The 13,751-nt window shown below is 36.6% G+C and overlaps 1 protein-coding gene across 1 annotated transcript in view; it reads left to right on the forward strand.

Moving 5' to 3' along the window:
- Positions 1-13,751, forward strand: part of SNTG2 (syntrophin gamma 2) — a 139,649-nt gene that overhangs the window by 25,820 nt on the left and 100,078 nt on the right. Inside the window, 2 exon segments of the mRNA XM_030447919.1 lie at positions 1,617-1,660; positions 1,771-1,812. Of these exon segments, the coding sequence (XP_030303779.1) occupies positions 1,617-1,660; positions 1,771-1,812 (86 nt within the window).

The following is a 13,751-nucleotide window of genomic DNA, read 5'->3' on the forward strand; positions in this document are numbered from 1 at the left end:
TCTAACTGATTGAAGTAAAATCCCTGAAACCCACACAGTGTGGGACTAAGGAGCACCTCAGCACCAACTGCCCTGATTCCTGATCTGTCTCCATTCTGCCTCATCACTTGCTAATACATACTCAGAATTTATCTACTCAATTCTGAGTCAGTCACAGTGGGCAAGGCATGCACCCTTTGACTTTATGCTTTTGTACTTATCCACGACTGGCATTTCAAAGACATCTTCTTCCTTCTCTCTCTAATTCAAGTATTTTCCCCCTTTCTTAGAAAAGCCCAATGGCCCTAAGAGAAGTATTCAGCAGAAAATGATTCATGTGGTTTTCACTTTTGTTGTATGTATTACGGACACCTTGAACACATGTTTGATATAGAGATGCCCAGGCTCATGTTTAGCATCTGTAGCAGTTTGTGTACCCAAGATAGGCTACTTCACATTGCTTTGTGATGTTTTTGAATTTCCTTTCTGTGCATAGATGTCTCTTATCTATGCTAGCTATTACAAATTGTGTGCATATTTTTAAATATGTAGCAGGATAAGAAGTGAGGTAAAGACCTTCAAAACATCTTGCATTTATTAAGAAAAAGACCCCAACTTTATTTAAAATAAATAGTGAAATCTTTCCTGAGTACTCATAAAAGTATGACTAATGAATTGTTATCTTTTATTTGACAAAAGAAAAATTAACAATATATTAGAAAGACTAAATGCAACTTAAAAAACTATTTTCTACCAAAGATACATTTGTAGTGGCAAAAGCTGTCTTGCAGAAATAGTGAGAATACTCCAAGCAGTTTTTTCTTTCTTTTTTACACCTATTTACATCTCTCAAAGGACCGTCTTTGTTAATACTTGTTGCATTCTTCAAAGCCTAGAGCTGTGACCCTGTAAGATAATATATAAGAAGAATATGACTTATTTAATCTTATCAGTCTTCTTAGAATCTTTAGTTTGAATTTAGTGATAAATCCCACAAGATAAACATCTTCAAATTCCACTGGAAAATAAAGAAAAAAGTTAGTGAATATACCTCAAAAATGCAATTTTTTATATCTTCAAGATTGTTCACAGTTTCATTACATTATTTCTATTAACTCTCCAAGTCAGGAAGCATGCAACTTACAGACTGGAATAATGTATTTTGCTATTCTCAGGATCGAAGCTCAAGTCAAATTTCATGTTAGAGAGTTGTATTAAATTCTAGGCACAACCTCTCTAATTATAGCAGTCCCTGTAAATTTGTTCAGGGGGAAAAGGAATTGCAAAGTAGCTTCAGAAATTCCTGTTTCCCTTTTGTGGAAGAATAATGAGAAGTGTGAATCACACTTTCCACATAATTTAATGAAATCCTTCATTAGTGAGCAGTTACATTTGTATTCCATATTAAATAAGTTCTTTGTGCATGGAAAGTAACTCTCTCAATTTATTTAAAATTGGTGGGAATCTATTACCTTTACAGGATGAATACTGATTACTATGCCACTGGTATTTTCACAACCAAATCAGTTTCAAATGAAGGATACAAACAGCATGCTAAAACAATTGCTGGAAGATAATATAGCGTTATTTTTCAGTAGTACTTTCAATTAAAATGTACTCCTTCTGTAATCCCACAGCTGACCAAACAGGAATGCTATTTATAGGAGATGCAATAATACAGGTCAGTAAACATTCACTTTTTTCCACAGACTTTTGTTTTCCATGCCTTTGAGTTTATTTTTTTAGGAAATTACAAATTAAAAATAATTTTCTCGTTGTATCTGTTTTTAGGTTAATGGTATAAATGTAGAAAGTGCTACTCATGAAGAAGTGGTAAGTCATTCCACTTTCATTTTTTTAAATAGTGTACAGAATGTCCTGTGTCCGTACTATTCTTTCTCTATGCTTGTTTCAGATGAGTTTTTGTACTATAAAGACACCGTGCTATACTCATACCTGTGATTATTGCAAACTTAATTTTGGATTTTACCATTTGTAGTCTTACCATAACTCTTCATGGTAACAAATGTGCACTTGTGGCACAAGTGTGCTATTATAAAGTTGACTTACGTCATTGTGTATAATAAATTTTACATGTTAGATAAAATAAGTATTTCAAAGCACAAAATAAGGCAAAAAATACAAAATCTTGGTAGGTTACCTCTGTTCTGTGCAACTGCTTTTTCCAGACTAGAAACTATAGCAGTACTATCAATGCATATATGATTTATTTATTTATTTATTGCATACAGTGTAAATTGTACACTGGGCTGCTTGCCATGAAAATTCAATAGAAAGCAAAGAAAAAATTAAAAGACCTTTACTCCTTTACTATTTGAGAATGAATGGTGAAAATATGAAAAATGTATATTACCTTTTTAATTACGCTATTGTAAATACCAAAGTGTCCTTTGAGTGATCATAATTAGTCTTTCAGGGGTTGTAAATAAATTGAATAGTCTTTTATAAATATAAATGTACATTTATACATAGCAGCACATACATATATACATATAGTATATATATATATAACGTGTACATGTGTGTGCACACATACAGTCTTTATGGATTATGCCTTTGGTATAATGGTTGATCCACTGGAAATGTAAGTGCTCCCAAGGGGTTCACATGCTGTAGTATTACATCTAAATGGTAATAGGATTCTTACCTTCTTAACACTACAGGAACAGGGATTGAATTCATTTAATAAAGAATCTGATTTGACCTACTGTAAAAACAGCACTTAACAGAATACTTGGAGTGAATGCCATGATTTATAAATCTATTTATTGATTTTGATACCTATTGTCTACAGTGCAATTGAAAGGGACTCAGCTTTTAGGTCTTTCCCCTGCTTGCACTGGAAAATAGAAAATCTAATTAATGTTTTGCTTCCTATTTCTAAATGTGCACTTGTGTGAGAACACAGTGATTCCTGGTGAAAAATGTATAAAGCAACATGGCTATTTTATCTGGTGTAACCACTTCAGCTGTGCCCTATTTATGTAGCATATACATTATTGTTGTGCACTGAGGTGGACTGCACAGTGCTTCTGTTTCATGTTAAGAATTCTCAAGTGTTACAGAAATATAGATAGTGATAACAATAGCAAATGACATTGCACATAAACTGTTTTTAAATGCTGGGACACGAATTGGAGGAATCAAGAAATCAGTAGCTTAACAAGTTTCTAAATTTCCTCTTATTCTCTGAGCAATGTAATTGTTAGTTTTCATGGAAATTTCTTTACTAGGGAGCAATAGATAGGCTGAGTGCATATACTGGACATATCGTAATTCATAGCTGGTGCTCCCAAAGGTTGTATGGATAGAGACCATACCCACATGCAAGAAAAAGATGAATAAACAAAACATACAAAGATCTCAACCTGGGAGGAGATTGAGGCACAAATCTTTGTGTCTTAGTTGTCATGGGAAAACCAGTGTCTGTGGATTGCTGAGAAACACTGGAAAAACCTAAAATCCCCTTGCCCAGGACTATACAGCACATTGTGTAGAGCAGTCAGCATCTGCATAACTTCTGAGTCTGGTAATGTAAAGTCTAGAGGAATTTTGAGACTGAAGAATGGAATTGTGGTAGCTAGTTCTAGCACAATATGTTGACTCTTATTGGTGTTTTAATTCTTATGGTAATGTGCAAGAAATGGACCAAGATATTCCAGTGAGTTTTTTATTTGCTTACAAAAGAGTATTGTTTAAATGTTTTTTACATTGCTTTATAGAATTAAGCCATCAAGGACTTCTTTTGGGGGAAAAAATAAAATAGAGAGCTACTTTCTTCTAAACAATCCTGCTTGTGTAGCGTTTTCAGTGCTTATATGCTTGCAGATGAATCTCAGATAAAAAAACATGTATCAGTAGTTTTTCTATACTGTCTATTAGAGTTTAAACAACAGGTAAGCCAGAAGTTGTTAGTTGAATTTTCAAAATATTTTTACCATCACATGTTCTCCAGTGGGTCTGGAATTGAATATCTTTGACCAATGTGCAGGCAGCATTTTTTGCAGGTTCTCTTCCACTTCATACTCTGCCCTAGCTGGAGAATTGCCTCCACAGCAACTCTCAGACTAACGCATTGAAAAACAAAGAGGCTAGGAGATGCTTCTTAGCAAAAACATGCTTTCAGAGCCCTGTTCCCTGTGATGCCCACTCTATGCTGTCCTGAATCACTGATACCTCAGCCCTATCTTTCTGATATACATCCCATCCAACAGTTCTATCCTATAAAGACTTATTTGGCTATTGCCTCTGCTGCAGTGTTGAATGCTTCTTTGGTAATGGATGACTGAAGTTTTATCAGCTTCAAGGCTTTGTCTAAAGATTCTTACCTAGCCTTATAATTACAAAATTTTATCAGATTTAATTTGAAAATGTTGTGGGCACTTGCCATTCTCACTGACAAGAAAAACTGCAGTAAATATTATGCTTCTCTTATTCCCTTTTATGCTCCAGTTATTTCCTGCAGTTTTGGAATACAGTTTAGCGCAACGTTTGATCTAACCTGAAATGAAATAATTTATTGTAGTGGTTAGTTTTGAAGTGGTTTATTTCAGTTATCAGATTGACTGTATGTGGATAAAGCCAGTTCACATTAGCTGTATATGCAGTGCTTTTGTGATCTGCAATGCAAGGCAGTGTGGGTAAAAATTGTTACCCCATGTTGCCTGTTTATTGGCAGTTATCAGTCCATCCACTGACAACTGTATCTCGGAATAGCAGCTGTAGAAACCATAGATTACATGGGCTTTGACAGTCTTATCAGCAAGGCAGAAATTACTTGGGCAAAGGAACTAAACTTGCTTTTTTTAGTTGGAGGTGTTCTCTTAAGGTCAAGACAAAGTGCAGCTGCGTGATCTTGTAGGCCTTCTTGGTGTTGATTAGTATCGTCAGGCTGAATCTCTCAAATAATTACAGACAATCTCAGTAAAGCACAGAATCTGTTCTATTCTATTTTGGTAAACTGCCCTCCAGCTGCCTGTATTATTATTGCACATAGAAAGTTCTAAACTTCCTGAAAGTTATTCCCCAGAAGACAGTAGCATCCCTTAATAATTGCTTTTCAGCACCAAGAAAGGATCCAGAACTGTCCATGTAACACATCTACGCTTCAGTTGTGAGGAATGACAGAGAAATGCACAATGCTGCTGTTTACCATGTGCATGAGAATTCAATAGAATTATTAAACAAAAGTTTTGGAACAACTGTTGGCCTAATAGCTGAAGGAAGATGCAGATTTATGAGAGATCTCAATGGGCCAGGAGACAGCTCTGCAGACAACTTTCTACTACCACAACTTGCTATCAGAATCAGAGCAGGGTTAGATAAATGGGTCAGTTGGTAGAGGGAAGGACTAGTTCTATAGGATTTGAGATGAGGTAGACTGGTGCCAGACTTCCTAAGAGACTCGCAAGTATTTTATTTCTTATTTCTATCAAAATTATGTCTTTGCATTTTTATGAAATAATGGCTGAGATTTCTCATCCAAAAGTAAAATCTCTATCTAAATGTGTTTGGTTTGCAATTGGAAAGAAATACTTTAAAAATAAGTGTTCCTTTAATGTCCTTAGGCTTTCAGCTTATAGGAAGCAGGTTTTTGTCAGTAGTTTTGTAGATGGAACATGTCAGTGACGAATGGTTTGGGCACCTAAAACACTGGAGAAAGTTGTGTTAGAACATACTAAGCTGTTAAAATTATAGCTTAATTTTTAAGGGTATTTGTCTACAAAGTAGGAGGTTAGTGATGGAGGTCCCACCTAACTTGTAAGTAATGATACCTGCATCTATCTGTCTCCATGCAAGTGTCCTATTTTCTGAATGTGTCAGGCAGGTTAGTTGAGAGGCACTCCAGCAGTTATGTTCAAAAAAAGCAGGAGGCTTGGATATTCTCAGTTTCACACAGGGTTGCATTTTTCGCATAACATTTTTAGCCTCATACAAAGTATTTAGTCAATGGGAGCCTGTAATATGTTGTTCAGCAATTCTTTTGGGTTTTTTTTTTTTTTTTTTTTTTCATCTGGCACCATGATCAGTTGTCTGCTTCAAGGTGGGGCTTCTGAAATGTCATCTTCCAATATAGTTTGGACATACTTCTTGCTGCTTGTATTCTGGATGGTGAAGACCTCTTTTGGAAATACATAAATTGAGATTACAAATTGTACTTTATGATCTAGAGAACTATGTGCTGTATCTGGCTGCCATGGGGTTAACTTTCTTCATAGCATACGGAGCTGTATTTTGGTTTGTGGCTAAAACAGTATTAATAATATGCAGCATTTTGGTTTTGCTGAGCAGTGCTTGCACACCATCAGGGCTTTCTCTGTTTTCTCTCTCGTTGTCCTTTCAATGAATAGAAATTGGGTGTGAAATTGGAAGGGGGTACAGTTTGATCAGACGACCTGAACAGACCAAAGGGATTTTTCATGCCAGATAGCATCATGCACAGCAGTAGAAATTGGTGGGAGGAGGGAGGTCTGGGGGATGCAGCCTTTGCTTGGAGACTTGGAAGCAGCCTTTGCTTGGAGACTTGTTGGGCATCAATCTGCTTGTAGAATTGCCTCCACATCACTTGTTTTGTTTTACCTTTTGTCTTTGTTTACTTAAGCTGTCTTTATTTCAAAGGTTTTGTTACTTTTGTTCTTCCTATCTTCTCTCCTGTCTTGCTTGTGGGGGGACTGAGTAGGGAGCTGATTGAGTGCTTAGTTGCTGGCTGGGGTCAACCTCCCACAGACTACTAAATGCTGGTGGCAAAGGTAGAGATAGTGAATTGCTTCACTAATGCCAGCCATAGTGAAGTATTTGGGTTTTATATTTTTTTGTTTCACAATGACATGTCCGGATTCCTTGGATTCCTTGGATTCCTTGATTACACTTTTTCCGCCTTCTGTTCTTAATATCTACTATTTTACAATATCTGCTGTTTCACCCTTACAGCATGTGAGGAGCTACTCTGTAGAGGCACAAACGTAGATAAGTTGCATTTTACTAAATGGAAGTTTACATTTCGTTATGTGTCAGTGTCACAGTTTAACCCTGGGCTGGTAATTAAATGACAAATGTTCTCTATTAATCCCCTTCCCTGATGGAGAAAGGAGAGAGAATAAGGGAAACTTACAGCTTGGGAACGAGACTAAGCAGCTTTAATGAAACAGTAATGATGAAAATGAAAAAATATTAAATATATACAAATATACATGAGAAAAATATCTCATGGCTCCCTCCTTCCCCCCAGTAATGCTCATGTCACCACCGAGGCTTCAGGACAGCCCTGGAAAAGTCCCAGGCTGGACTCCTGGAGTCAGCAGCAGTTGGGAGCTGGAGGCTGGGACACATAGATTCAGGAGGGCATGGATCAGGAGCACAGGCAGATGAACAGATGGAATCCTCCCATGGATGAAGGAGCAGGAAGAATGAAAGGGGCTTGACCTTCATGATCCCTCGAATTTATACCAAGTGTGACACATATAGGATGGAATACTTTATTTGGTCAATTCAGGCGACTTGTCTTGTCTGCTCCTCCCTAAAGGATGGTTGCAGGTGTGACCCCTTTACTGCTTTTCTCTTTTTGGAGCATAAGATGTTTCTCAGCACCAAGCAGTGGCCTTGGTTCTGCATGGCATTCTCAAGCTGTACCTATGAGCATCAAGAATTATCAGTCTTAGAAGCAGACACAGACTGAGAAACTTGCTGTTAATTTTAGTAAGTGCAGATACTCAGACTTAGCTGAAAGCAAAATTACAAGACAGAAAATTAGTTCTATCCTGGCCCAAACCAGGCTGGTGTTTGTCTCACAGTTGTTGTTAAGACCAGCTGGGGAAAAAACATGGGATAGAAGGCTACAAGATCTGTGAGTTGTAGGAAAGGTAGCCAGATTATTCTGTCTGCTGCCTACCATTTCCACAGCTGGCATTCTGGAGTTGCTTATGTTGATAGCTTGTCCTGATTCTACCAAACATGTAGTTTTGTTTCTTGACCCTTAAACTTCCAGCAAGGTTAAAAGGTGTTTATTTCTCTGCAAGCCAAACACCTCGCTGATCTGTCAGCAGTAATTTCACAACAAACTAGCTTTGCTGGTTTCCACTTCTAATTACTAGAATTTGCTTTTTAGAATTTGCTTTTTTCATTAATTATTCAAGCTGCTACTATCACATATTAGTTCTGGCAAAGGCAATGGATAGAAGCATGAATAACTCAAAATCAGTACTGAGGAGCATTCCTCTTTTACAGTAGGTAGTAAAATAGACTGTGGAGAATTGAAAATAATTTATTTTCCTTGAAAAATAAGTTTATTTTTAGAAATAGAGTATAAGTGTGGAGAGATTGTGAATGCAGAAAATCTCAAGTTAGAGATGAGTCTAGTTTCTCTACTGCTCATCTGAGAGGAAAATTAATTGTGTTTCCCTGGTATCTAATCACATTATTACCCTGTACAAGACAAAAGAAATAGACAGCTCTCCTGAGGGGAGAGAAGGGAGTAAAGGGGAAGAGTAGTTTTGTTGAAATTCATGATGAAGGGATATCCTCATAGAATCCAATCACAACAAACTGGGAAAGGAAGTGAAACATGAGATGTCAGTTTGTAAATTCAGTAGAATTATTCAGGTTGATAAGGATAAGAAAGAACTGTGAAGACAGACACCAGGATTCAGTGATTCAGCAGTAATACAGTAAAAATGAAATCCCTGACTCTGGAAAATAAGAAGTACATGTTGCTCACACACCCTAACAAAAGCAGTCTGTTCCTCCTGTTCTTTTTTGATGAGCAGGTGGATGCCACTAAAGAGCATTTTCAAAGTGAGCACCTACCAAGAAGAAAAAAAAAAGAAACAAAAAAGTTGAGAAGAAAAAAAAGAGACTACAGAGTTGTAGACACTTTCTGAAATAGTCTATATACATTACTGTAACTTTTAGCCAGAATTATGTATTACTGTGTGAATGCAAATAAAAACAGAAAAACCAAACCAACGAACCAAAAAACCTGAAACATGATATTACACAGAAACTTAGCAGTAGTATCTTAGATCACCTCAACATCACACTGTCTGTTTCCTGGAATTACCATGTGTTCAGTAATGCAGATGTAGTAGAATGGAAATAGGAAAACAATCTCTGTAAAAATTATAATGAACATGTAGAGAAGAACTGTGCGTGCATTTTTCTGGGGTGTATATTTTGTCATGGGAAACCTACAGGAATATAAAATGGAATCCAACAAAGAAACCCTTGCACTTCCAGGGAAATGAAAAACAAGTCTCAGGAAAGTGTCAGGAAGGAAAGAAAACGAAAAGCATCAGGAAGGCACAGAAAGTATCTTCCAATGAATTTTTGAAAAGGCTTTTGCTAGTGCCTTGCTTGATCTCTCACAAGTAACTATCAAATAAATTTTCCAGAGAAGGAGATTCCACAACCTCACTGGGCAGCCTGGTCCAGTGTTCTGTCACCCTCACAGTGAAAAAGCTTTTCCATATGTTTTTGCAGATCCTCCTATCATTTGCACCTGTTACGTCTTGTTCTATCACTGAACATCACTGAGAAGAGCCTGGCTCCATCCTCCTGGCTCTTGCCCTTTACATATTTATAAAAATTAATGAGGTTGCCCCTCAGTCTCCTCTTTTCCAAGCTGAAGAGACCCAGCTCACTCAGCATTTCCTCATCAGGGAGATGTTCCACACAATCATCTCTGTGTCTCTGTTCTGGATGCTTTCAAACAGTTCCCTGTTCTTGTATCAGAAATACTTCCCTACTCCTGCTGGCTGAACTGATCGTGTTCCTCTACTGGGCACTCGTGAGGCAGCACCTTGAGTACTGTGTTCAGTTCTGAGCTCCTCACTACAAGAAGGGCACTGAGGTGCTGGAACATGTCCAGAGGAGAGCTACCAACCTGGTGAGGGAACTGGAGAACAAGTCATGACGAGTGGCTGAAGGAACTGGGCAGGTCATTGATGAATATGTTGAATAGTACTGGACCCAGTACCAAACCCTGAGGAGCTCCACTAAATACAGGCCTCCAACTATACTCTGTACCCCTGACCACAACTCTCTAACTTCTTTCCTTTAACCCGTTTACAGTCCCTCTCACTACCTGACCACATCTTCTTTGTCTCCAAAGATGGTGTGGGAGACGGTGTCAAATGCTTTACTGAAATCAAGACAAATCACATCCACTGCACTACTATCATCTATCCACCTGCTTATGTCCTCATAAAAGGCTATCAGGTTGGTTAAATGTGACTTACCCTTGGTAAGACCATGTCGAGTGCTCCTAATGATCCTCTTGTCCTTGGTATGCCTAGAGACAGCATCACCTTTCCATGGATGGAGGTGAGGCTGACTGCTCTACAGTTACCAGGGTCCTCTTTCACTTTTAATTTAAGTGAATTTAATTTCACTGCTCCAGGTGTTGATTTGCCACATATCCCAGCACTGCTTTAAAAAAAAAGCCACATAAAATCATCAAATTATAGTATAACTTCTAAATTCTGTGGGATGCACAATTAAACCTCAGTGTTTCCAGATGGTCTAAGAAATGTGATTGTTTCATTACTGATCTCATCTGATAGCATTCCTCCTTAAGCAGCAAGTTATAGTATACTTTTGATCTCCTGTCATACCTGCCAAATGATAAAATTCACATGTTTTAAAACACATTTTTAATGTTTAAATTTGCACCCTTTTACACTTACTGTGTTTTTGTAAAGGATAGAAAAACTTCAGAGAATAATTCAAAAAAATGTAGCAGTGCATTATGGTACCTGTGTTAGATGTATAGTTTGAAATAATATATAATTTCTGCAATGTACTTGTGGAAATTGACTACCTTTCAAGCTCTAAACATGTTAAGAAAGCATCCACAATTTAGTTCATATTTTAGTACTACTATTATACCCGCATCTATTTCATAGTTTCTTAATTCCCTGGGTTAGAGAAGCAGCAGGTATTCAGGCATTATAAGCATTTACAATGTGCATAATCTTTGAGCACAAAAGCAGAATTACTATAATGAAAACTGATGGAAGAATTTAACTACCTGGCACAAAGAAGTGATAGGAAGAGCTGAAGTCTTTGTTAAGCTGTGGATGCAAAATATAGCAATTATTAGAGAAAGCACACAGAGTGCAGCTGGACAGCTGTGATTTTAAGCAGTACTTCCTAAGGGTAAAAGGAGTTAAGATTTTAAAAAACACACACACACAAAAAAGTGTCTCCATTAGCCATTTTCATTTTGTATTTATTTCATTTATAAATATGTTGAAAGACCTTGAAAGGATTTCTAGCAAATTGTATTAGCCTCTTTAGTCATAAATACTGAGCACCATGGGGAGAGACCAAATATTTAAGCCAAAGGAGGAAGTTGGAATAGGAGGGTGAAAACTTTACATGGATAAGTCTGGAAATGGTAGGAAAAGAAACTACTAGGTTTTAAAACCAAACTTCATAGAAATGGATATATGCAGTATTACAGATAAATTCTATGCTTGATTCCAGTGAAAGGCTGTCTGTTCAGCTTTTATAGGACTAGAACTTCTATCTGTACTTCAGCAGTGAATGTGTGTGGACACCAAAAGCAGTTCTGTGTGATTCTTACATTTACTTCTATATTAACTTGGGTGTTTGTGAAAAGTCTATTAGGCTAGGAAGACTTAGTACAAAAGAATAATTGTGAAAAAACTGTAAGAAAAGGAAGCAGTGCCCAAATTGTCAATAGTTTCTGAACTAGAGATAGCAGCATATAACCTTCTGGGTTTGATAACTTTTAGATGTTCTGGTTTGGCTTTTACACTCAATGGTACAAAAAAGCCTTCATTAAATACTGTCTATAATTCAACCGTCATTACCATTCCATACCACTGCCAGTGGGTGATGGTAGAAGTTTTCTGACTGATATCTCTCTCCTCTGAGGTACTTCTAGTCTGATAAAATCCTTTTCTGAGAGCTCTGCAGGTATGTTATGAATATGAGCAAACACAAAATTGAAACAGTAACATCTATATAAAACCCTGTATTTAATCTGTTTAGCTCAATCTGTGCCAATTGGAGTTTATATAAACAGAACTACTTAACTATCATCTAGAAGGATTTTCAAATATATTTGAAGAATCTGAAACTGCAGGATTAGACTTCTCCAGTTTGTTTGCTTGAAAAGGTTTGCATTTGGGAAAGAAATGTTGGCATTTCAACAGATCCTAATTCTACCTAAGTATACTCATTTCCAGTCATGCTCAGATATATCTATGTGTGTTTGAACTGCAAGTGGCACTTCAATCTTACAGTATGTGTTGCTGACATACCAGATATGTCAGTAGTGATTTAATAGAGTTTCTATCTAAGAATTGTATGGGGGGGTTTTTTTGTAATTTGACCATTTCTGTCTGTTTTGATTTTTTGATACCTGAAATAATTGTTTCTTTTTGTAAATAAGTGTAACAGTAGATGAGCAATGAAACATACTGCTTATTCTAAAATAAGCATTCTAAAGTAAGCAGTGGCTTTTAACTCTTTTATAGCACAGTTGAGACTGACCTGAATGTCCAGAGGGAGGTCCCTGTAGTGCTCTGATATTCTTAGAATTTTTTGAAGGATAGCAAAAGTTACTTTCTCAGGGATAGGACTTCATGCTTCAGGTGACAGCTTTAAGCACATTTAAACTTCCATTTCTTTAAGGAATAGCTGATTTGGCTCAGAGCTCATTTTCACAATATTTATCAACATCTTTCCTATTCAAGATACTTCTGTAAGTGTTTTGAAGTGAAACACAGTCTAAGTGTGTTATTAAGCAGAAAAAATAATGTACAAGATAATGAAAAAGCATTTAAAGGCATTTTTTTTCAATAATTCCTGGTAATTATATTCTACAGGAGCCACGTTTGTTTAAATTGATAACCTGTTATTGTAGACAGAAATAAGAGGGAAGTCCTAACTGAATGAACTAAGAGAAACTGCAGAATAATTTAAATTTGTTAAGATTTCCATAAGCTGCATTTTCTTGATAGGTAATGCAGAGGGGACATTTTAAAGTGATAATAATAAATAGGATATATTATAAATAATATAATAATAATGATACATAGGATAGATAATAGATAATAATAAATAGGACTTAGTTTTTCAGACACTAGTATTCTTAAATTAGAAGACGCAGATTCTCTACTGTTTCAGTGCCCAGCCAGGGACATACATATTAATTGCTGTCACATATCCACCATGATAGGACTTAAGACTGAGTAAATATGAATGTTAGTAAATCCATATGAATATCATAGGAGAAAAATAAACTATATATATTAAAAAAAAAATCAAGCACAAAGAAAAATGGGAAAAGGACCAGTCCCTCTCTGCTTTGGTTTCCTGTGTTTTTTCTCCAGTTAATACCTCTTCTACATCTGAATTTGTATTTCATTTGTTGACAAACAAAAACCTTTATGGCTTCTCTTACAGTGCAGTTTTTTTGTACTATGTAGGTACTTATATACCATTTTGATATATACTAGCCATAAAAGAAGTTGTGTCTTAAGAGCTGCAGTGAAAGCTTGCTGTGAATCCCAGTTCTTGCTAATGTACAAGAATGTCATGAAGAAGCTCCTAGATGATAGCAAGGGGTAGAGCTGCAGAGTGACTTGGGTGCAGAGGTCATCATTGAAGTCTGAACATTTCTCCTGTTCACTGACATCTTTCCCAGTCACATGTGTCTCACAAAACACAAAGGCAGCCCAGGCTGGAGAATTGCTGCCTGCCTACCAAAGATATTTCTTTTCTGT

This window comes from Calypte anna, chromosome 3, assembly GCF_003957555.1.
Source record: "Calypte anna isolate BGI_N300 chromosome 3, bCalAnn1_v1.p, whole genome shotgun sequence".
In the NCBI taxonomy this organism is placed as follows: Eukaryota; Metazoa; Chordata; class Aves; order Apodiformes; family Trochilidae; genus Calypte; species Calypte anna.